Below are 26,198 nucleotides of genomic sequence, written 5' to 3'. Positions count from 1 at the left end.
TCAGGGGGGTTGAGGCTGGAAACACATGAACTCAAGGAACTTCCTAGGAGCCGCAGAGAAAGACGGAGACGGAGACGGGGCTCTGAACAGCAGTAGAGGAAACTTGGAGAGGGATGAGTAGGTTTACAAAGGATCAAAGGCGTAGAGAACATGGGGGGCTTTGGTTGCAAGTTCAGGAAACAGAGCACCAAAGAGATCAGAGAGGGTGACCCAAAAGCTGTAGAGACAAAGCAGACAAGAGTCCACACAACCAAGACTACAGGTAGGAAGACGGGAGATGGGGGGGGACGCCCGCAGAGGATCACTTCACAATGAGGTGTGATGTGCTGCTAACGAGCTGCTTCAGAAGCAGGAACAGAAAGAGGGATATTGGCAAACTCAGAGGAAAGAACTAACAGAAGCGACCTGGGAAGTGGTGGCCCGAGGAGACGGCAGACAAGAGTAACACCGCTGCTTTCTCCCACAGCGGCCTCCACCTCCACGGCCGCCACGGGCACCACAACGGGGCGACAAACGCGCACACGATCCCCAGAGATCACGCCTCCGACTCGGATCCCGCCATTGGCCACCTCCTCGGTGACGCCAACCTCTCACAGAGTCACCACGCCAGCCGCTGAAGCCACGACGTCCTCCCTCTCCAGCCCACCGCCCACGGGGACCTCTCTATCGACCACCACCGCCCCAGGCACAGGCACACGGCCCACACCCTCAACGCCACCACTCACCCAGGCCACCAGGGCCACCGTCCCTCCCCACGGCTCCATCAGCACAGCCAAAACTAAGAGTCCCCCGGTGTCAACCCCGCGCGCAACACTGACTCCCCAAACCACCTTACCTACTCACACCATCACCCCAAAACCCACCACTACAGCAAATGGGACTCCGGTGCCCAAGACCACCTCGCCTTCCACCCACAGCCGACCTAACACTCCCTTCACCACGATCTCCCAACCAACGGTTTTTGCCACCTCCTCTTCACGCAGCACAGGTCTCCCAACGAGTACCTCCTTCAAGACCACTAGCAGCTTTCTGACCCTCTCACGCACCAAGAGGACCCTTCCCACTCAGGTCCCGCCACTTGCCACCTCTTCAGTGACTCCAACCTCTCACCGAGTCACCACACCAACCTCTGAAGCCATCATGTCCTCCCCCTCCAGCCCGCCGCCCACTGGGACCTCTGGGCCTACCACTGCCACCCCCAGCACAGGCACACGAACCACACCCTCAACGCCACCACTCACCAAGATCACCAGTGCCCCTGGCCCTTCCCACAGCTCCATCAGCACAGCCAAAACCACCAGTCCCCCACTGTCACTTCCGCCATCAACAGCACCTGCCTCATCCACCTCACCTCCTCACACCACCGTCACTCCCAAGCCCACCACGACAGCAACGGGGACTCCGGTGCCTGAGACCACCTCGCCTGTCTCCCATAGTCGACCTCACACTACTTTCACGACACTCTCCCAACCGACTGTTTCTGCATCCTCCTCTTCACGCAGCACAGGTCACCCAACGGGAACCTCCTTCAAGACCACCGCCACGCTTCCAACCCCCTCAAGCCCCGAGACCACGCTTCCAACCCCGGTCCAGCCTTTTGCCACCTCCTCGGTTACTGCAACCTCTCACCCAGTCACCACACCAACTACTGAAACCATCAGCTCCTCCCACGCCAGCCCAACGCACACTGGAACCTCTCCGCCTACCACGGCCGCCCCCAGCACAGGTACACGGTCCACACCCTCAACGCCACCACTCACCAAGACCACCATTGCCACTGGCTCCTCCCACAGCTCCATCAGCACAGCCAAAACCACCAGTCCCCCACTGTCACTTCCGCCATCAACAGCACCTGCCTCATCCACCTCACCTCCTCACACCACCGTCACTCCCAAGCCCACCACGACAGCAACTGGGACTCCGGTGCCTGAGACCACCTCGCCTGTCTCCCATAGTCAACCTCACACTACTTTCACGACACTCTCCCAACCCACGGTTTCTGCCTCCTCCTCTTCACGCAGCACAGGTCCCCCAACGGGAACCTCCTTCAAAACCACCACCACGCTTCCAACCCCCTCAAGCACCAAGACCAAGCTTCCCACTCCGGTCCCACCTGTTGACACCTCCTCGGTGACTCCAACCTCTCACCAAGTCACCACCCCAACTGCTGAAGCCATCAAATCCTCCTCCAGCCCACTGACCACTGCCACCTCTCGGCCTACCACGGCCGCCCCCAGCACAGGCACACGGTCCACACCCTCAACCGCACCATTCACCAAGACCACCAGTGCCACCGGCTCCTCCCACACCTCAGTCAGCACAGTCGAAACCACCATTTCCCCGGTGTCATTTGCGCCATCAACAGCACCTGCCTCATCCACCTCACCTCCTCACACCACCATCACCCCCAAGCCCAACAACAGAGCAACTGGGACTCCGGTGCCTGAGACCACCTCGCCTGTCTCCCATAGTCAACCTCACACTACTTTCACGACACTCTCCCAAACCACGGTTTCTGCCTCCTCCTCTTCACGCAGCACAGGTCCCCCAAAGGGAACCTCCTTCAAGACCACCACCACGCTTCCAATCCCCTCAAGCTCCATCACCACAGTTCCCACTCCGGTCCCGCCTGTTGCCACCTCCTCGGTGACTCCAACCTCGCAACAAGTCACCACCCTAACTCCTGCAGCCATCAAATCTTCCTCCAGCCCACTGACCACTGCCACTTCTCGGCCTACCACGGCTGCCCCCAGCACAGGCACACAGTCCACACCCTCAACATCACCACTCACCAAGACCACCACTGCCACCGGCTCTGCCCACAGCTCCATCAGTACAGCCAAAACCACCAGTCCCCCACTGTCACTTCCGCCCTCCACAGCGCCTCCCTCATCCACCTCACCTCCTCACACCACCATCACCCCCAAGCCCACCAGCAGAGCAACTGGGACTCCGGTTCCTGAGACCACCTCGCCTGTCTCCCATAGTCGACCTCACACTAATTTCACGACACCCTCGCAACCCACGGTTTATGCCTCCTCCTCTTCACGCAGCACAGGTCCCCCAACGGGAACCTCCTTCAAGACCACCACCACGCTTTCAACCCCCTCAAGCCCCGAGACCACGCTTCCCACCCCGGTCCAGCCTTTGGCCACCTCCTCGGTTACTGCAACCTCTCACCCAGTCACCACACCAACTACTGAAACCATCAGCTCCTCCCCCTCCAGCCCACCGCACACTGGAACCTCTCGGCCTACCACGGCCGCCCCCAGCACAGGTACACGGTCCACACCCTCAACGTCACCACTCACCAAAACCACCATTGCCACTGGCTCCTCCCACAGCTCCATCAGCACAGCCAAAACCACCAGTCCCCCACTGTCACTTCCGCCATCAACAGCACCTGCCTCATCCACCTCACCTCCTCACACCACCGTCACTCCCAAGCCCACCATGACAGCAACTGGGACTCCGGTGCATGAGACCACCTCGCCTGTCTCCCATAGTCAACCTCACACTACTTTCACGACATTCTCCGAACCAACGGTTTCTGCCTCCTCCTCTTCACGCAGCACAGGTCCCCCAACGGGAACCTCCTTCAAGACCACCACCACGCTTCCAATCCCCTCAAGCCCCAAGACCACGCTTCCCACTCCGGTCCCGCCTGTTGCCACCTCCTCGGTGACTCCAACCTCGCAACAAGTCACCACCCTAACTCCTGCAGCCATCAAATCCTCCTCCAGCCCACTGACCACTGCCACCTCTCGGCCTACCACGGCTGCCCCCAGCACAGGCACACAGTCCACACCCTCAACCTCACCATTCACCAAGACCACCACTGCCACCGGCTCTGCCCACAGCTCCATCAGTACAGCCAAAACCACCAGTCCCCCACTGTCACTTCCGCCCTCCACAGCGCCTCCTTCATCCACCTCACCTCCTCACACCACCATCACCACCAAGCCCACCAGCAGAGCAACTGGGACTCCGGTGCCTGAGACCACCTCGCCTGTCTCCCATAGTCGACCTCACACTAATTTCACGACACCCTCGCAACCCACCGTTTCTGCCTCCTCCTCTTCACGCAGCACAGGTCCCCCAACGGGAACCTCCTTCAAGACCACCACCACGCTTCCAACCCCCTCAAGCCCCGAGACCACGCTTCCCACCCCGGTCCAGCCTTTGGCCACCTCCTCGGTTACTGCAACCTCTCACCCAGGCACCACACCAACTACTGAAACCATCAGCTCCTCCCCCTCCAGCCCACCGCACACTGGAACCTCTCGGCCTACCACGGCCGCCCCCAGCACAGGTACACGGTCCACACACTCAACGCCACCACTCACCAAAACCACCATTGCCACTGGCTCCTCCCACAGCTCCATCAGCACAGCCAAAACCACCAGTCCCCCACTGTCACTTCCGCCATCAACAGCACCTGCCTCATCCACCTCACCTCCTCACACCACCGTCACTCCCAAGCCCACCACGACAGCAACTGGGACTCCGGTGCCTGAGACAACCTCGCCTCTCTCCCATAGTCAACCTCACACTACTTTCACAACACTCTCCAAACCCACGGTTTCTGTCTCCTCCTCTTCACGCAGCACAGGTCCCCCAACGGGAACCTCCTTCAAAACCACCACCACGCTTCCAACCCCCTCAAGCACCAAGACCAAGCTTCCCACTCCGGTCCCGCCTGTTGCCACCTCCTCGGTGACTCCAACCTCGCAACAAGTCACCACCCCAACTACTGAAGCCATCAAATCCTCCTCCAGCCCACTGACCACTGCCACCTCTCGGCCTACCACGGCCGCCCCCAGCACAGGCACACGGTCCACACCCTCAACCTCACCATTCACCAAGACCACCAGTGCCACCGGCTCCTCCCACACCTCCGTCAGCACAGTCAAAACCACCATTTCCCAGGTGCCATTTGCGCCATCAACAGCACCTGCCTCATCCACCTCACCTCCTCACACCACCATCACCCCCAAGCCCACCAGCAGAGCAACTGGGACTCCGGTGCCTGAGACCACCTCGCCTGTCTCCCATAGTCAACCTCACACTACTTTCACGACACTCTCCCAACCCACGGTTTCTGCCTCCTCCTCTTCACGCAGCACAGGTCCCCCAACGGGAACTTCCTTAAAGACCACCACCACGCTTCCAATCCCCTCAAGCCGCAAGACCACGCTTCCCACTCCGGTCCCGCCTGTTGCCACCTCCTCGGTGACTCCAACCTCGCAACAAGTCACCACCCTAACTCCTGCAGCCATCAAATCCTCCTCCAGCCCACTGACCACTGCCACCTCTCGGCCTACCACGGCTGCCCCCAGCACAGGCACACAGTCCACACCCTCAACCTCACCATTCACCAAGACCACCACTGCCACCGGCTCTGCCCACAGCTCCATCAGTACAGCCAAAACTACCAGTCCCCCACTGTCACTTCCGCCCTCTACAGCGCCTCCCTCATCCACCTCACCTCCTCACACCACCATCACCACCAAGCCCACCAGCAGAGCAACTGGGACTCCAGTGCCTGAGACCACCTCGCCTGTCTCCCATAGTCGACCTCACACTAATTTCACGACACCCTCGCAACCCACCGTTTCTGCCTCCTCCTCTTCACGCAGCACAGGTCCCCCAACGGGAACCTCCTTCAAGACCACCACCACGCTTCCAACCCCCTCAAGCCCCGAGACCACGCTTCCCACCCCGGTCCAGCCTTTGGCCACCTCCTCGGTTACTGCAACCTCTCACCCAGGCACCACACCAACTACTGAAACCATCAGCTCCTCCCCCTCCAGCCCACCGCACACTGGAACCTCTCGGACTACCACGGCCGCCCCCAGCACAGGTACACGGTCCACACCCTCAACGCCACCACTCACCAAGACCACCATTGCCACTGGCTCCTCCCACAGCTCCATCAGCACAGCCAAAACCACCAGTCCCCCACTGTCACTTCCGCCATCAACAGCACCTGCCTCATCCACCTCACCTCCTCACACCACCGTCACTCCCAAGCCCACCACGACAGCAACTGGGACTCCGGTGCCTGAGACAACCTCGCCTCTCTCCCATAGTCAACCTCACACTACTTTCACAACACTCTCCCAACCCACGGTTTCTGTCTCCTCCTCTTCACGCAGCACAGGTCCCCCAACGGGAACCTCCTTCAAAACCACCACCACGCTTCCAACCCCCTCAAGCACCAAGACCAAGCTTCCCACTCCCGTCCCGCCTGTTGCCACCTCCTCGGTGACTCCAACCTCGCAACAAGTCACCACCCCAACTACTGAAGCCATCAAATCCTCCTCCAGCCCACTGACCACTGACACCTCTCGGCCTACCACGGCCGCCCCCAGCACAGGCACACGGTCCACACCCTCAACCTCACCATTCACCAAGACCACCAGTGCCACCGGCTCCTCCCACACCTCCGTCAGCACAGTCAAAACCACCATTTCCCAGGTGCCATTTGCGCCATCAACAGCACCTGCCTCATCCACCTCACCTCCTCACACCACCATCACCCCCAAGCCCACCAGCAGAGCAACTGGGACTCCGGTGCCTGAGACCACCTCGCCTGTCTCCCATAGTCAACCTCACACTACTTTCACGACACTCTCCCAACCCACGGTTTCTGCCTCCTCCTCTTCACGCAGCACAGGTCCCCCAACGGGAACTTCCTTAAAGACCACCACCACGCTTCCAATCCCCTCAAGCCCCAAGACCACGCTTCCCACTCCGGTCCCGCCTGTTGCCACCTCCTCGGTGACTCCAACCTCGCAACAAGTCACCACCCTAACTCCTGCAGCCATCAAATCCTCCTCCAGCCCACTGACCACTGCCACCTCTCGGCCTACCACGGCTGCCCCCAGCACAGGCACACAGTCCACACCCTCAACCTCACCATTCACCAAGACCACCACTGCCACCGGCTCTGCCCACAGCTCCATCAGTACAGCCAAAACTACCAGTCCCCCACTGTCACTTCCGCCCTCTACAGCGCCTCCCTCATCCACCTCACCTCCTCACACCACCATCACCACCAAGCCCACCAGCAGAGCAACTGGGACTCCGGTGCCTGAGACCACCTCGCCTGTCTCCCATAGTCGACCTCACACTAATTTCACGACACCCTCGCAACCCACCGTTTCTGCCTCCTCCTCTTCACGCAGCACAGGTCCCCCAACGGGAACCTCCTTCAAGACCACCACCACGCTTCCAACCCCCTCAAGCCCCGAGACCACGCTTCCCACCCCGGTCCAGCCTTTGGCCACCTCCTTGGTTACTGCAACCTCTCACCCAGGCACCACACCAACTACTGAAACCATCAGCTCCTCCCCCTCCAGCCCACCGCACACTGGAACCTCTCGGACTACCACGGCCGCCCCCAGCACAGGTACACGGTCCACACCCTCAACGCCACCACTCACCAAGACCACCATTGCCACTGGCTCCTCCCACAGCTCCATCAGCACAGCCAAAACCACCAGTCCCCCACTGTCACTTCCGCCATCAACAGCACCTGCCTCATCCACCTCACCTCCTCACACCACCGTCACTCCCAAGCCCACCACGACAGCAACTGGGACTCCGGTGCCTGAGACAACCTCGCCTCTCTCCCATAGTCAACCTCACACTACTTCCACGACACTATCCCAACCCACGGTTTCTGCCTCCTCCTCTTCACGCAGCACAGGTCCCCCAACGGGAACCTCCTTCAAAACCACCACCACGCTTCCAACCCCCTCAAGCACAAAGAACAAGCTTCCCACTCCGGTCTCGCCTGTTGCCACCTCCTCGGTGACTCCAACCTCTTACCAAGTCACCACCCCAACTACTGAAGCCATCAAATCCTCCTCCAGCCCACTGACCACTGCCACCTCTCGGCCTACCACGGCCGCACCGAGCACAGGCACACAGTCCACACCCTCAACCTCACCATTCACCAAGACCACCAGTGCCACCGGCTCCTCCCACACCTCCGTCAGCACAGCCAAAACCACCAGTCCCCCACTGTCACTTCCGCCCTCTACAGCGTCTCCCTCATCCACCTCACCTCCTCGCACCACCATCACCACCAAGCCCACCAGCAGAGCAAGTGGGACTCCGGTGCCTGAGACAACCTCGCCTGTCTCCCATAGTCGACCTCACACTACTTTCACGACACTCTCCCAACCCACGGTTTCTGCCTCCTCCTCTTCACGCAGCACAGGTCCCCCAACGGGAACTTCCTTAAAGACCACCACCACGCTTCCAATCCCCTCAAGCCCCGAGACCACGCTTCCCACTCCGGTCCCGCCTGTTGCCACCTCCTCGGTGACTCCAACCTCGCAACAAGTCACCACCCTAACTCCTGCAGCCATCAAATCCTCCTCCAGCCCACTGACCACTGCCACCTCTCGGCCTACCACGGCTGCCCCCAGCACAGGCACACGGTCCACACCCTCAACCTCACCATTCACCAAGACCACCACTGCCACCGGCTCTGCCCACAGCTCCATCAGTACAGCCAAAACCACCAGTCCCCCACTGTCACTTCCGCCCTCTACAGCGCCTCCCTCATCCACCTCACCTCCTCGCACCACCATCACCACCAAGCCCACCAGCAGAGCAACTGGGACTACGGTGCCTGAGAACACCTCGCCTGTCTCCCATAGTCGACCTCACACTAATTTCACGACACTCTCGCAACCCACCGTTTCTGCCTCCTCCTCTTCACGCAGCACAGGTCCCCCAACGGGAACCTCCTTCAAGACCACCACCACGCTTCCAACCCCCTCAAGCCCCGAGACCACGCTTCCAACCCCGGTCCAGTCTTTGGCCACCTCCTCGGTTACTGCAACCTCTCACCCAGTCACCACACCGACTGCTGAAACCATCAGCTCCACCCCCTCCAGCCCACCGCACACTGGAACCACTCGGCCTACCACGGCCGCCCCCAGCACAGGTACACGGTCCACACCCTCAACGCCACCACTCAGCAAGACCACCATTGCCACTGGCTCCTCCCACAGCTCCATCAGCACAGCCAAAACCACCAGTCCCCCACTGTCACTTCCGCCATCAACAGCACCTGCCTCATCCACCTCACCTCCTCACACCACCGTCACTCCCAAGCCCACCACGACAGCAACTGGGACTCCGGTGCCTGAGACAACCTCGCCTCTCTCCCATAGTCAACCTCACACTACTTCCACGACACTCTCCCAACCCACGGTTTCTGCCTCCTCCTCTTCACGCAGCACAGGTCCCCCAACGGGAACCTCCTTCAAAACCACCACCACGCTTCCAACCCCCTCAAGCACCAAGACCAAGCTTCCCACTCCGGTCCCGCCTGTTGCCACCTCCTCGGTGACTCCAACCTCGCAACAAGTCACCACCCTAACTCCTGCAGCCATCAAATCCTCCTCCAGCCCACTGACCACTGCCACCTCTCGGCCTACCACGGCCGCCCCCAGCACAGGCACACGGTCCACACCCTCAACCTCACCATTCTCCAAGACCACCAGTGCCACCGGCTCCTCCCAAACCTCCGTCAGCACAGTCAAAACCACCATGTCCCCGGTGTCATTTGCGCCATCAACAGCACCTGCCTCATCCACCTCACCTCCTCACACCACCATCACCCCCAAACCCACCAGCAGAGCAACTGGGACTCCGGTGCCTGAGACCACCTTGCCTGTCTCCCATATTCAACCTCACACTACTTTCACGACACTCTCCCAACCAACGGTTTCTGCCTCCTCCTCTTCACGCAGCACAGGTAACCCAACGGGAACCTCCTTCAAGACCACCACCACGCTTCCAATCCCCTCAAGCCCCAAGACCACGCTTCCCACTCCGGTCCCGCCTGTTGCCACCTCCTCGGTGACTCCAACCTCGCAACAAGTCACCACTCTAACTCCTGCAGCCATCAAATCCTCCTCCAGCCCACTGACCACTGCCACTTCTCGGCCTACCACGGCTGCCCCCAGCACAGGCACACAGTCCACACCCTCAACCTCACCATTCACCAAGACCACCACTGCCACCGGCTCTGCCCACAGCTCCATCAGTACAGCCAAAACTACCAGTCCCCCACTGTCACTTCCGCCCTCTACAGCGCCTCCCTCATCCACCTCACCTCCTCGCACCACCATCACCACCAAGCCCACCAGCAGAGCAACGGGGACTCCGGTGCCTGAGACCACCTCGCCTGTCTCCCATAGTCGACCTCACACTAATTTCACGACACCCTCGCAACCCACCGTTTCTGCCTCCTCCTCTTCACGCAGCACAGGTCCCCCAACGGGAACCTCCTTCAAGACCACCACCACGCTTCCAACCCCCTCAAGCCCCGAGACCACGCTTCCCACCCCGGTCCAGCCTTTGGCCACCTCCTCGGTTACTGCAACCTCTCACCCAGTCACCACACCAACTACTGAAACCATCAGCTCCACCCCCTCCAGCCCACCGCACACTGGAACCTCTCGGCCTACCACGGCCGCCCCCAGCACAGGTACACGGTCCACACCCTCAACGCCACCACTCACCAAGACCACCATTGCCACTGGCTCCTCCCACAGCTCTATCAGCACAGCCAAAACCACCAGTCCCCCACTGTCACTTCCGCCATCAACAGCACCTGCCTCATCCACCTCACCTCCTCACACCACCGTCACTCCCAAGCCCACCACGACAGCAACTGGGACTCCGGTGCCTGAGACAACCTCGCCTCTCTCCCATAGTCAACCTCACACTACTTTCACGACACTCTCCCAACCCACGGTTTCTGCCTCCTCCTCTTCACGCAGCACAGGTCCCCCAACGGGAACCTCCTTCAAAACCACCACCACGCTTCCAACCCCCTCAAGCACCAAGACCAAGCTTCCCACTCCGGTCCCGCCTGTTGCCACCTCCTCGGTGACTCCAACCTCGCAACAAGTCACCACCCTAACTCCTGCAGCCATCAAATCCTCCTCCAGCCCACTGACCACTGCCACCTCTCGGCCTACCACGGCTGCCCCCAGCACAGGCACACGGTCCACACCCTCAACCTCACCATTCACCAAGACCACCACTGCCACCGGCTCTGCCCACAGCTCCATCAGTACAGCCAAAACCACCAGTCCCCCACTGTCACTTCCGCCCTCTACAGCGCCTCCCTCATCCACCTCACCTCCTCGCACCACCATCACCACCAAGCCCACCAGCAGAGCAACTGGGACTACGGTGCCTGAGAACACCTCGCCTGTCTCCCATAGTCGACCTCACACTAATTTCACGACACTCTCGCAACCCACCGTTTCTGCCTCCTCCTCTTCACGCAGCACAGGTCCCCCAACGGGAACCTCCTTCAAGACCACCACCACGCTTCCAACCCCCTCAAGTCCCGAGACCACGCTTCCAACCCCGGTCCAGTCTTTGGCCACCTCCTCGGTTACTGCAACCTCTCACCCAGTCACCACACCGACTGCTGAAACCATCAGCTCCACCCCCTCCAGCCCACCGCACACTGGAACCACTCGGCCTACCACGGCCGCCCCCAGCACAGGTACACGGTCCACACCCTCAACGCCACCACTCAGCAAGACCACCATTGCCACTGGCTCCTCCCACAGCTCCATCAGCACAGCCAAAACCACCAGTCCCCCACTGTCACTTCCGCCATCAACAGCACCTGCCTCATCCACCTCACCTCCTCACACCACCGTCACTCCCAAGCCCACCACGACAGCAACTGGGACTCCGGTGCCTGAGACAACCTCGCCTCTCTCCCATAGTCAACCTCACACTACTTCCACGACACTCTCCCAACCCACGGTTTCTGCCTCCTCCTCTTCACGCAGCACAGGTCCCCCAACGGGAACCTCCTTCAAAACCACCACCACGCTTCCAACCCCCTCAAGCACCAAGACCAAGCTTCCCACTCCGGTCCCGCCTGTTGCCACCTCCTCGGTGACTCCAACCTCGCAACAAGTCACCACCCTAACTCCTGCAGCCATCAAATCCTCCTCCAGCCCACTGACCACTGCCACCTCTCGGCCTACCACGGCCGCCCCCAGCACAGGCACACGGTCCACACCCTCAACCTCACCATTCTCCAAGACCACCAGTGCCACCGGCTCCTCCCAAACCTCCGTCAGCACAGTCAAAACCACCATGTCCCCGGTGTCATTTGCGCCATCAACAGCACCTGCCTCATCCACCTCACCTCCTCACACCACCATCACCCCCAAACCCACCAGCAGAGCAACTGGGACTCCGGTGCCTGAGACCACCTTGCCTGTCTCCCATATTCAACCTCACACTACTTTCACGACACTCTCCCAACCAACGGTTTCTGCCTCCTCCTCTTCACGCAGCACAGGTAACCCAACGGGAACCTCCTTCAAGACCACCACCACGCTTCCAATCCCCTCAAGCCCCAAGACCACGCTTCCCACTCCGGTCCCGCCTGTTGCCACCTCCTCGGTGACTCCAACCTCGCAACAAGTCACCACTCTAACTCCTGCAGCCATCAAATCCTCCTCCAGCCCACTGACCACTGCCACTTCTCGGCCTACCACGGCTGCCCCCAGCACAGGCACACAGTCCACACCCTCAACCTCACCATTCACCAAGACCACCACTGCCACCGGCTCTGCCCACAGCTCCATCAGTACAGCCAAAACTACCAGTCCCCCACTGTCACTTCCGCCCTCTACAGCGCCTCCCTCATCCACCTCACCTCCTCGCACCACCATCACCACCAAGCCCACCAGCAGAGCAACGGGGACTCCGGTGCCTGAGACCACCTCGCCTGTCTCCCATAGTCGACCTCACACTAATTTCACGACACCCTCGCAACCCACCGTTTCTGCCTCCTCCTCTTCACGCAGCACAGGTCCCCCAACGGGAACCTCCTTCAAGACCACCACCACGCTTCCAACCCCCTCAAGCCCCGAGACCACGCTTCCCACCCCGGTCCAGCCTTTGGCCACCTCCTCGGTTACTGCAACCTCTCACCCAGTCACCACACCAACTACTGAAACCATCAGCTCCACCCCCTCCAGCCCACCGCACACTGGAACCTCTCGGCCTACCACGGCCGCCCCCAGCACAGGTACACGGTCCACACCCTCAACGCCACCACTCACCAAGACCACCATTGCCACTGGCTCCTCCCACAGCTCTATCAGCACAGCCAAAACCACCAGTCCCCCACTGTCACTTCCGCCATCAACAGCACCTGCCTCATCCACCTCACCTCCTCACACCACCGTCACTCCCAAGCCCACCACGACAGCAACTGGGACTCCGGTGCCTGAGACAACCTCGCCTCTCTCCCATAGTCAACCTCACACTACTTCCACGACACTCTCCCAACCCACGGTTTCTGCCTCCTCCTCTTCACGCAGCACAGGTCCCCCAACGGGAACCTCCTTCAAAACCACCACCACGCTTCCAACCCCCTCAAGCACCAAGACCAAGCTTCCCACTCCGGTCCCGCCTGTTGCCACCTCCTCGGTGACTCCAACCTCGCAACAAGTCACCACTCTAACTCCTGCAGCCATCAAATCCTCCTCCAGCCCACTGACCACTGCCACCTCTCGGCCTACCACGGCTGCCCCCAGCACAGGCACACGGTCCACACCCTCAACCTCACCATTCACCAAGACCACCACTGCCACCGGCTCTGCCCACAGCTCCATCAGTACAGCCAAAACCACCAGTCCCCCACTGTCACTTCCGCCCTCTACAGCGCCTCCCTCATCCACCTCACCTCCTCGCACCACCATCACCCCCAAGCCCACCAGCAGAGCAACGGGGACTCCGGTGCCTGAGACCACCTCGCCTGTCTCCCATAGTCGACCTCACACTAATTTCACGACACCCTCGCAACCCACCGTTTCTGCCTCCTCCTCTTCACGCAGCACAGGTCCCCCAACGGGAACCTCCTTCAAGACCACCACCACGCTTCCAACCCCCTCAAGCCCCGAGACCACGCTTCCCACCCCGGTCCAGCCTTTGGCCACCTCCTCGGTTACTGCAACCTCTCACCCAGTCACCACACCAACTACTGAAACCATCAGCTCCACCCCCTCCAGCCCACCGCACACTGGAACCTCTCGGCCTACCACGGCCGCCCCCAGCACAGGTACACGGTCCACACCCTCAACGCCACCACTCACCAAGACCACCATTGCCACTGGCTCCTCCCACAGCTCTATCAGCACAGCCAAAACCACCAGTCCCCCACTGTCACTTCCGCCATCAACAGCACCTGCCTCATCCACCTCACCTCCTCACACCACCGTCACTCCCAAGCCCACCACGACAGCAACTGGGACTCCGGTGCCTGAGACAACCTCGCCTCTCTCCCATAGTCAACCTCACACTACTTCCACGACACTCTCCCAACCCACGGTTTCTGCCTCCTCCTCTTCACGCAGCACAGGTCCCCCAACGGGAACCTCCTTCAAAACCACCACCACGCTTCCAACCCCCTCAAGCACCAAGACCAAGCTTCCCACTCCGGTCCCGCCTGTTGCCACCTCCTCGGTGACTCCAACCTCGCAACAAGTCACCACCCTAACTCCTGCAGCCATCAAATCCTCCTCCAGCCCACTGACCACTGCCACCTCTCGGCCTACCACGGCTGCCCCCAGCACAGGCACACGGTCCACACCCTCAACCTCACCATTCACCAAGACCACCACTGCCACCGGCTCTGCCCACAGCTCCATCAGTACAGCCAAAACCACCAGTCCCCCACTGTCACTTCCGCCCTCTACAGCGCCTCCCTCATCCACCTCACCTCCTCGCACCACCATCACCCCCAAGCCCACCAGCAGAGCAACTGGGACTCCGGTGCCTGAGACCACCTTGCCTGTCTCCCATAGTCAACCTCACACTACTTTCACGACACTCTCCCAACCAACGGTTTCTGCCTCCTCCTCTTCACGCAGCACAGGTCCCCCAACGGGAACCTCCTTCAAGACCACCACCACGCTTCCAATCCCCTCAAGCCCCAAGACCACGCTTCCCACTCCGGTCCCGCCTGTTGCCACCTCCTCGGTGACTCCAACCTCGCAACAAGTCACCACCCTAACTCCTGCAGCCATCAAATCCTCCTCCAGCCCACTGACCACTGCCACCTCTCGGCCTACCACGGCTGCCCCCAGCACAGGCACACAGTCCACACCCTCAACCTCACCATTCACCAAGACCACCACTGCCACCGGCTCTGCCCACAGCTCCATCAGTACAGCCAAAACTACCAGTCCCCCACTGTCACTTCCGCCCTCTACAGCGCCTCCCTCATCCACCTCACCTCCTCGCACCACCATCACCACCAAGCCCACCAGCAGAGCAACTGGGACTCCGGTGCCTGAGACCACCTCGCCTGTCTCCCATAGTCGACCTCACACTAATTTCACGACACCCTCGCAACCCACCGTTTCTGCCTCCTCCTCTTCACGCAGCACAGGTCCCCCAACGGGAACCTCCTTCAAGACCACCACCACGCTTCCAACCCCCTCAAGCCCCGAGACCACGCTTCCCACCCCGGTCCAGCCTTTGGCCACCTCCTCGGTTACTGCAACCTCTCACCCAGTCACCACACCAACTACTGAAACCATCAGCTCCACCCCCTCCAGCCCACGGCACACTGGAACCTCTCGGCCTACCACGGCCGGCCCCAGCACAGGTACACGGTCCACACCCTCAACGCCACCACTCACCAAGACCACCATTGCCACTGGCTCCTCCCACAGCTCCATTAGCACAGCCAAAACCACCAGTCCCCCACTGTCACTTCCGCCATCAACAGCACCTGCCTCATCCACCTCACCTCCTCACACCACCGTCACTCCCAAGCCCACCACGACAGCAACTGGGACTCCGGTGCCTGAGACCACCTCGCCTCTCTCCCATAGTCAACCTCACACTACTTCCACGACACTCTCCCAACCCACGGTTTCTGCCTCCTCCTCTTCACGCAGCACAGGTCCTCCAACGGGAACCTCCTTCAAAACCACCACCACGCTTCCAACCCCCTCAAGCACCAAGACCACGCTTCCCACTCCGGTCCCGCCTGTTGCCACCTCCTCGGTGACTCCAACCTCGCAACAAGTCACCACCCTAACTCCTGCAGCCATCAAATCCTCCTCCAGCCCACTGACCACTGCCACCTCTCGGCCTACCACGGCTGCCCCCAGCACAGGCACACAGTCCACACCCTCAACCTCACCATTCACCAAGACCACCACTGCCACCGGCTCTGCCCACAGCTCCATCAGTACAGCCAAAACCACCAGTCCCCCACTGTCACTTCCGCCCTCTACAGCGCCTCCCTCATCCACCTCACCTCCTCGCACCACCATCACCCCCAAGCCCACCAGCAGAGCAACTGGGACTCCGGTGCCTGAGACCACCTTGCCTGTCTCCCATAGTCAACCTCACACTACTTTCACGACACTCTCCCAACCAACGGTTTCTGCCTCCTCCTCTTCACGCAGCACAGGTCCCCCAACGGGAACCTCCTTCAAGACCACCACCACGCTTCCAATCCCCTCAAGCCCCAAGACCACGCTTCCCACTCCGGTCCCGCCTGTTGCCACCTCCTCGGTGACTCCAACCTCGCAACAAGTCACCACCCTAACTCCTGCAGCCATCAAATCCTCCTCCAGCCCACTGACCACTGCCACCTCTCGGCCTACCACGGCTGCCCCCAGCACAGGCACACAGTCCACACCCTCAACCTCACCATTCACCAAGACCACCACTGCCACCGGCTCTGCCCACAGCTCCATCAGTACAGCCAAAACTACCAGTCCCCCACTGTCACTTCCGCCCTCTACAGCGCCTCCCTCATCCACCTCACCGCCTCGCACCACCATCACCACCAAGCCCACCAGCAGAGCAACTGGGACTCCGGTGCCTGAGACCACCTCGCCTGTCTCCCATAGTCGACCTCACACTAATTTCACGACACCCTCGCAACCCACCGTTTCTGCCTCCTCCTCTTCACGCAGCACAGGTCCCCCAACGGGAATCTCTTTCAAGACCACCACCACGCTTCCAACCCCCTCAAGCCCCGAGACCACGCTTCCCACCCCGGTCCAGCCTTTGGCCACCTCCTCGGTTACTGCAACCTCTCACCCAGTCACCACACCAACTACTGAAACCATCAGCTCCACCCCCTCCAGCCCACCGCACACTGGAACCTCTCGGCCTACCACCGCCGGCCCCAGCACAGGTACACGGTCCACACCCTCAACGCCACCACTCACCAAGACCACCATTGCCACTGGCTCCTCCCACAGCTCCATCAGCACAGCCAAAACCACCAGTCCCCCACTGTCACTTCCGCCATCAACAGCACCTGCCTCATCCACCTCACCTCCTCACACCACCGTCACTCCCAAGCCCACCACGACAGCAACTGGGACTCCGGTGCCTGAGACAACCTCGCCTCTCTCCCATAGTCAACCTCACACTACTTCCACGACACTCTCCCAACCCACGGTTTCTGCCTCCTCCTCTTCACGCAGCACAGGTCCCCCAACGGGAACCTCCTTCAAAACCACCACCACGCTTCCAACCCCCTCAAGCACCAAGACCAAGCTTCCCACTCCGGTCCCGCCTGTTGCCACCTCCTCGGTGACTCCAACCTCGCAACAAGTCACCACCCTAACTCCTGCAGCCATCAAATCCTCCTCCAGCCCACTGACCACTGCCACCTCTCGGCCTACCACGGCTGCCCCCAGCACAGGCACACAGTCCACACCCTCAACCTCACCATTCACCAAGACCACCACTGCCACCGGCTCTGCCCACAGCTCCATCAGTACAGCCAAAACTACCAGTCCCCCACTGTCACTTCCGCCCTCTACAGCGCCTCCCTCATCCACCTCACCTCCTCGCACCACCATCACCACCAAGCCCACCAGCAGAGCAACTGGGACTCCGGTGCCTGAGACCACCTCGCCTGTCTCCCATAGTCGACCTCACACTAATTTCACGACACCCTCGCAACCCACCGTTTCTGCCTCCTCCTCTTCACGCAGCACAGGTCCCCCAACGGGAACCTCCTTCAAGACCACCACCACGCTTCCAACCCCCTCAAGCCCCGAGACCACGCTTCCCACCCCGGTCCAGCCTTTGGCCACCTCCTCGGTTACTGCAACCTCTCACCCAGTCACCACACCAACTACTGAAACCATCAGCTCCACCCCCTCCAGCCCACCGCACACTGGAACCTCTCGGCCTACCACGGCCGCCCCCAGCACAGGTACACGGTCCACACCCTCAACGCCACCACTCACCAAGACCACCACTGCCACTGGCTCCTCCCACAGCTCCATCAGCACAGCCAAAACCACCAGTCCCCCACTGTCACTTCCGCCATCAACAGCACCTGCCTCATCCACCTCACCTCCTCACACCACCGTCACTCCCAAGCCCACCACGACAGCAACTGGGACTCCGGTGCCTGAGACCACCTCGCCTCTCTCCCATAGTCAACCTCACACTACTTCCACGACACTCTCCCAACCCACGGTTTCTGCCTCCTCCTCTTCACGCAGCACAGGTCCCCCAACGGGAACCTCCTTCAAAACCACCACCACGCTTCCAACCCCCTCAAGCACCAAGACCAAGCTTCCCACTCCGGTCCCGCCTGTTGCCACCTCCTCGGTGACTCCAACCTCGCAACAAGTCACCACCCTAACTCCTGCAGCCATCAAATCCTCCTCCAGCCCACTGACCACTGCCACCTCTCGGCCTACCACGGCTGCCCCCAGCACAGGCACACAGTCCACACCCTCAACCTCACCATTCACCAAGACCACCACTTCCACCGGCTCTGCCCACAGCTCCATCAGTACAGCCAAAACCACCAGTCCCCCACTGTCACTTCCGCCCTCCACAGCGCCTCCTTCATCCACCTCACCTCCTCACACCACCGTCACCCCCAAGCCCACCAGCAGAGCAACTGGGACTCCGGTGCCTGAGACCACCTCGCCTGTCTCCCATATTCAACCTCACACTAATTTCACGACACCCTCCCAACCAACGGTTTCTGCCTCCTCCTCTTCACGCAGCACAGGTCCCCCAACGGGAACCTCCTTCAAGACCACCACCACGCTTCCAACCCCCTCAAGCCCCGAGACCACGCTTCCCACCCCGGTCCAGCCTTTGGCCACATCCTCGGTTACTGCAACCTCTCACCCAGTCACCACACCAACTACTGAAACCATCAGCTCCACCCCCTCCAGCCCACCGCACACTGGAACCTCTCGGCCTACCACGGCCGCCCCCAGCACAGGTACACGGTCCACACCCTCAACGCCACCACTCACCAAGACCACCATTGCCACTGGCTCCTCCCACAGCTCCATCAGCACAGCCAAAACCACCAGTCCCCCACTGTCACTTCCGCCATCAACAGCACCTGCCTCATCCACCTCACCTCCTCACACCACCGTCACTCCCAAGCCCACCACGACAGCAACTGGGACTCCGGTGCCTGAGACCACCTCGCCTCTCTCCCATAGTCAACCTCACACTACTTCCACGACACTCTCCCAACCCACGGTTTCTGCCTCCTCCTCTTCACGCAGCACAGGTCCCCCAACGGGAACCTCCTTCAAAACCACCACCACGCTTCCAATCCCCTCAAGCACCAAGACCAAGCTTACCACTCCGGTCCCGCCTGTTGCCACCTCCTCGGTGACTCCAACCTCGCAACAAGTCACCACCCTAACTCCTGCAGCCATCAAATCCTCCTCCAGCCCACTGACCACTGCCACCTCTCGGCCTACCACGGCTGCCCCCAGCACAGGCACACAGTCCACACCCTCAACCTCACCATTCACCAAGACCACCACTGCCACCGGCTCTGCCCACAGCTCCATCAGTACAGCCAAAACCACCAGTCCCCCACTGTCACTTCCGCCCTCTACAGCGCCTCCCTCATCCACCTCACCTCCTCGCACCACCATCACCACCAAGCCCACCAGCAGAGCAACTGGGACTCCGGTGCCTGAGACCACCTTGCCTGTCTCCCATAGTCAGCCTCACACTACTTTCACGACACTCTCCCAACCAACGGTTTCTGCCTCCTTCTCTTCACGCAGCACAGGTCCCCCAACGGGAACCTCCTTCAAGACCACCACCACGCTTCCAATCCCCTCAAGCCCCAAGACCACGCTTCCCACTCCGGTCCCGCCTGTTGCCACCTCCTCGGTGACTCCAACCTCGCAACAAGTCACCACCCTAACTCCTGCAGCCATCAAATCCTCCTCCAGCCCACTGACCACTGCCACCTCTCGGCCTACCACGGCTGCCCCCAGCACAGGCACACAGTCCACACCCTCAACCTCACCATTCACCAAGACCACCACTGCCACCGGCTCTGCCCACAGCTCCATCAGTACAGCCAAAACCACCAATCCCCCACTGTCACTTCCGCCCTCCACAGCGCCTCCCTCATCCACCTCACCTCCTCGCACCACCATCACCACCAAGCCCACCAGCAGAGCAACTGGGACTCCGGTGCCTGAGACCACCTCGCCTGTCTCCCATAGTCGACCTCACACTAATTTCACGACACCCTCGCAACCCACCGTTTCTGCCTCCTCCTCTTCACGCAGCACAGGTCCCCCAACGGGAACCTCCTTCAAGACCACCACCACGCTTCCAACCCCCTCAAGCCCCGAGACCACGCTTCCCACCCCGGTCCAGCCTTTGGCCACCTCCTCGGTTACTGCAACCTCTCACCCAGTCACCACACCAACTACTGAAACCATCAGCTCCACCCCCTCCAGCCCACCGCACACTGGAACCTCTCGGCCTACCACCGCCGCCCCCAGCACAGGTACACGGTCCACACCCTCAACGCCACCACTCACCAAGAGCACCATTGCCACTGGCTCCTCCCACAGCTCCATCAGCACAGCCAAAACCACCAGTCCCCCACTGTCACTTCCGCCATCAACAGCACCTGCCTCATCCACCTCACCTCCTCACACCACCGTCACTCCCAAGCCCACCACGACAGCAACTGGGACTCCGGTGCCTGAGACAACCTCGCCTCTCTCCCATAGTCAACCTCACACTACTTCCACGACACTCTCCCAACCCACGGTTTCTGCCTCCTCCTCTTCACGCAGCACAGGTCCCCCAACGGGAACCTCCTTCAAAACCACCACCACGCTTCCAACCCCCTCAAGCACCAAGACCAAGCTTCCCACTCCCGTCCCGCCTGTTGCCACCTCCTCGGTGACTCCAACCTCTTACCAAGTCACCACCCCAACTACTGAAGCCATCAAATCCTCCTCCAGCCCACTGACCACTGCCACCTCTCGGCCTACCACGGCTGCCCCCAGCACAGGCACACGGTCCACACCCTCAACCTCACCATTCACCAAGACCACCAGTGCCACCGGCTCCTCCCACACCTCCGTCAGCACAGTCAAAACCACCATTTCCCAGGTGTCATTTGCGCCATCAACAGCACCTGCCTCATCCACCTCACCTCCTCACACCACCATCACCCCCAAACCCACCAGCAGAGCAACTGGGACTCTGGTGCCAGAGACCTCCTTGTCTGCCACCCACAGCCAACCTCACACTTCTTTCACCACGCTCTCCCCGCCCACTCTTTCTCCCTCCTCCTCTTCACACAGCACACGCCCCCCATTGGGAACCTCTTTCAAGACCACCACCAGCTTTCCAATCCCCTCAGGCCCCAGGACCACGGTTTCCACTCGGTTCCCGCCATTTGCCACTTCCTCGGTGACTCTAACCTCTCACCGAGTCACCACCCTAACCGCTGAAGCCATCACCTCCTCCCCCTCCAGTGCATGGCCCACTGGCACCTCTCGGCCTACCACGCCTGCCCCTAGCACAGGCCCACGGCCCACAGCGTCAACGTCACCACTCACCAAGACCACCAGTGCCACCGGCCCTCCCCACAGCTCCCTAAGCACTGCCAAAACTAGTCCCCATGTTAGTCATTCTTCCTCCTTGCTTCCACCATTACCAACCATAAGCCACCCTTCCTCATCTTTTACATCCCTACCAAGTGTATCCCAAATTCCTTTCACCACCTCTGTGTCTCTGCCGCATCTCCCTTTCTCCTCCACACACTTTCCTAGCGCTTCGTCGATACCTTCTGTTTCAACCTTAGCAACAAGTACTTCATCCTTTTCTTCAGGTATCCCTGCATCTTTTTCTTCCTCCACGATAGCTTCAGTTTCCACTTACCCATCACAGTCTGCCGTTCCTACCACACAGCACTCTAAACAGCCTAGCTCGGCCTACCACACACCTTCCTCTCCTGGTCAGGTGGTTGTATCCAATTCTACTTCTTCCTTTACTCATTCCCCACATTCCACAACTTCCCTTAGTTCCTCTGTATCTCCTCCTTTCACCAGCAGTCCACACTCCTCCACTCTTCCCCCAACATCCACCTTGCACTTGTCTTCCCCCACTTCCTCTGTCCCCGTCTCCAGCAGTGCCATTGGTCCCTCCACCTCCAGCACCACTCCCAGTGCCGTGCCCTCATCTCCCCTCTCCTCCCAGTCCACATCTCTGTCCACCCCTCTCACCTCACTCACTGCCACACCTGGGATTGTTTCATCCACTCTGGGAGCGACAGCCTCTCCAAGTTCTCCAGCTACAATGCTCACCACCAACCAGACCAGCACCACGGGGCTCTTGACCACCCTGGTCCTGACCAGCTCCATTACTGCACATGGGAGCTCTTCCATCCCTGTCCCAGAATCCTTCTCCACCCAAGGATCTTCCATTTCCTCTGTCGTGACATCGCTCTCCAGTCCCACTGGTAAGTTTTTCCTTTAACCCCAGCTCTCTGCAGGGCTCCACTGCCTCCATCCATGCTCTCCCAGACAACGCTCAGCTTCATAGCCTGCTGTCAGCCTGGCTCCTGTCTTACCGTACTCTGTTCATTTTCACCCTATAGCCCCTTTCTGCTCTCTGGGTTCAGCTTCGTGGTGATGAACTTCTGGACCCCTGTAGCACCCTCCACCCTGTCCCCCCTCCACTGTGCCCCCACTCCCTACTCCCCCCCGCCGTGTTCACAAGATGACTATTTCCATCACGGCTCCTTCCTTTGTACCCCTACAGCCTTCCATTTCCCCAGGCCTGCAGGCTGGAGCTAGGGCCATGCTCAGACTGGGTGCACAAAGACCAGCCCAAGTCCCTGCTGCACCCTTGGCCGGTGTGTGCACCTGCACATGCTACTCCAGGTCTCCATGCCTCAGTGTCCACAGCCGTGCCCTGAGGGGGACAGCATTCTATCTTGGAGTATCTAGGAAGGACAGCACCTGTCTGGGTGAGAGTAGCTGTCCAAGTGACACCTTCCCCACAGCTCTCTTTGGCCTTTCCTTTGCCACCAAGCCGTGCCATGTTCTAGGCCTTCTCTGACCTGCTTGTAGCTCTCTTTCTTCTCTCCTTTCCTAGGTACACCCTCACACAAACAATTCTGGCCATGATGGCGCCCAGGTGCCTGCAAAGGGGCCACTTTGCCACCTCCAAGTCTGTTGCTGCTTGTCCTCTCGACTTGTCAGGCCTGCCTCACTCCCCACATCCACATCTGCAGTCCTGCCACTCCAAGGGCGGCTCCAGTGACACTGTGCCCAGCTGCTGTCCATGACTGCCCCACTGGGCGTCCCAGAAGCAGGGCTGGCAGTCACTAGGGCTTCTCTAGTCCAATCTCCCTCGGGCCACAGGAAAGGAAATGAAAACCCATAATAGTCTGTGACTTACTGCAGGTGACACACTGGAGGCCCAAATAGGACAGAAACCACGGTGCCCATGTTCTGCTGGCAGTACCTGCTCCATCCTGCCCTCCTGCCTGCCGCCATGCGGTTCACATCCCTCAGCACATCTGTTCCATCCCCCTGCCCAAATATCCCAGTGCTCACCGCTTCACACTGAGAGTCTCGGGAGCCACAGGCTAGAACCTGTGTTCACAGCTCTCCCCCAGCCCCACCTATTCCCTGTGGCTGGCATCTGACCATCCACCTCTTGGACCCCAGGGATCTGCAGCGTGAGAGAGTATGAGAAGGAGATCACGTACCTGGGGTGTACAGCAAACGTGACAATGACCCGCTGTGAGGGCAGCTGCGCCTCCTCTGCCAGGTCAGTGTTTACTCTGGCCGTGGGTGCTTCCCCAGCCAGGTGAGTGCCTGGGCCCTGGTGGCCTCCCCAACCAGGTGAATGCCTAGGCTATGAAGGATCCCTTGTCTGGTGACCACCCATTCCAGCCACAGCAACCTCCAGGTGAGTATCTGTCCTGGTTGCAGCACCCTCCTGGGCAGGAACGCAGCTTTGTGGGGCAGCAAGTGCTCAGTGTCCTGTGGTCCGCCCAGCGGAAAGCAACTTGCAGGGCAGGACAGTGCAGGGCAGGGCACAGGCCCCAGGCTACACACCTGGTCGAGACGTGTCACCCATGAGGCCTACAATAAAACGGGTGCCCCAGTGGAGGCTCTTGTTGGGTAGGCTGCTCTCCCACCAGACAGGAGTGTCAAGGCAGCACTCAGCATCCACCCCCTCTGGAGTTGGTCGGGGACACAGCAGCCCCAGGGACGGTACTTCCTGGGAGCAGAGGCTGAATCCTACATTGGGCCCCTCCCTCTCCACCAAGTGGGCACTGGTCCAGCCCTGATGCCCCCTCCTGTGGCCCCTCTGCAGCTTCAACATCCACACCAAGCAAGTGGACATACAGTGCGGCTGCTGCCACCCGTTGAGGTCCTACGAGAAGCAGCTAGTGCTGCCCTGCCCAGATCCCAGTGCGCCCGGGGACCAGCTGGTGCTCACCGTGCTGGTCTTCAGCAGTTGTGCGTGTAGCAGCCAGGCCTGCAGGGACTAGCAGAGCCTCTCTCTGCACTCCTGGGTTCAGGAGCTGCAGCTGACTCCAAGGAACTGTCCCTGCCACCCTCTGGTTTGTCCTGCCTGCAACCCCTTTCCTGACCATTCGGATGGCCCTGGGCCATGGCTCACCCCAGAGGCGCTCCACAGACCTGCCGGAAGCAGAGCACACATCAGGGGCCCTGACCACAGGCTCTGCTGGACTGTGCGGAAGATGACCTGAGGCGCTTGCATCTGTCCACTCTCCTGACCTTCAGACGCAGCCAGCCGAGCTCTGTGGGCAGACAACCGAGAAGACCACAGAGCCGGCAGCGGGGAGGCTGGGGGCAGGGAGTGTGGGGGGGCAAGAGGCACAGGTAAGCACCAAAGACCAGAGAGGTGCTCCCCAACCAGGGAACATCAAAGAAGGCAGGGGCCAAGGCAGCAGCTCCTAGCCCCCACCCTCCCAGACTGCACCCACAGAACGGCTTCCAGCCCACCACCCACCTGCCTGCCCTAGCCTGCGCCCATCGAGTGCATTTCTCGGGAGAGCTCCTGCATCGCCAGGCACTGTGTTCTAAGGGCTGTCTGTGTAAACTAAGAAACAAACAACTAATAAAGTCAGTCAGTCATGTCCACGCGGAGAAGTTTCTTCATGAGGGCTTGCCTCCGGTCTTGCCCAAGCCCCTTCAACACTCCCAGCCCGCAGACCAGCACCTGTGGCCACCAAGCACCCAGTCTGCCCAGAGCATTCCAGGCAGCCCACCCCAGGGCCCCTCTCTCTATAGCTGTCCTCGCCTCTAACGGGGTCCAGGCCTCTGAGCCAGCCCCCTGCCTGCCTGCTCGTGGCTGGAGGCAGGGACACCTGCTGTGGCAGCGCAGCAGCTGGTGCCCAGGTCCAGGGGCTGTCAGCTGCATGCGCCTCAGAGCAGAGGCTCCAAGGGGCAAGGCCGCCCAGTACCACGGTCCTGCCAGGCACTATGGGGGGTGGCCAGACCGTGTGAAGGGTCTGCCACGAGAACATATCCCCTAGTCAACACTGCAGCATTCGACCAGTCAGTGCTCGCTTGGTCAAGCACAAGCCACGCTGCCTTAGAACGCACCTTGGTTTCGTGACCCCTGACCTTGAGTGGCACTGAGCACTTAAAGCTGGGCTGGCCGTCTCGTGTCATCACAGTTGCACCACTGGCACACCCAGGGATCTCGCATTTACATTGCTGTTTCTTCCCCAAAGACCACACATGTGTCTGGGTCATGGTTCTAGCATTTATTTTTCTCTTCAGAGGAAACATACTGCAGACATCAAGTATTTGCAACACGAAGGCAGAGCTGGACATGGA

At 60.4% G+C, this 26,198-nt stretch overlaps 1 protein-coding gene across 1 annotated transcript in view; it reads left to right on the top strand.

Annotated features, from left to right (window-relative positions):
• Positions 1 to 25,182, top strand: part of LOC100672013 (mucin-3B) — a 45,188-nt gene extending 20,006 nt beyond the window's left edge. The window contains exons 42-46 of the mRNA XM_064288932.1: positions 467 to 21,993; positions 22,143 to 22,201; positions 22,500 to 22,831; positions 24,039 to 24,150; positions 24,703 to 25,182. Coding sequence (XP_064145002.1) covers positions 467 to 21,993; positions 22,143 to 22,201; positions 22,500 to 22,831; positions 24,039 to 24,150; positions 24,703 to 24,880 — 22,208 coding nt within the window. The 3' untranslated portion in view covers positions 24,881 to 25,182. The remainder of the gene's footprint in view (positions 1 to 466; positions 21,994 to 22,142; positions 22,202 to 22,499; positions 22,832 to 24,038; positions 24,151 to 24,702) is intronic.
• The last annotated feature ends 1,016 nt before the right edge of the window (positions 25,183 to 26,198 follow it).

Source organism: Loxodonta africana, chromosome 7 (assembly GCF_030014295.1).
Source record: "Loxodonta africana isolate mLoxAfr1 chromosome 7, mLoxAfr1.hap2, whole genome shotgun sequence".
In the NCBI taxonomy this organism is placed as follows: Eukaryota; Metazoa; Chordata; class Mammalia; order Proboscidea; family Elephantidae; genus Loxodonta; species Loxodonta africana.
Note: the sequence above shows the minus strand (reverse complement) of the source record. Positions and strands in the feature narration are given on the sequence as shown.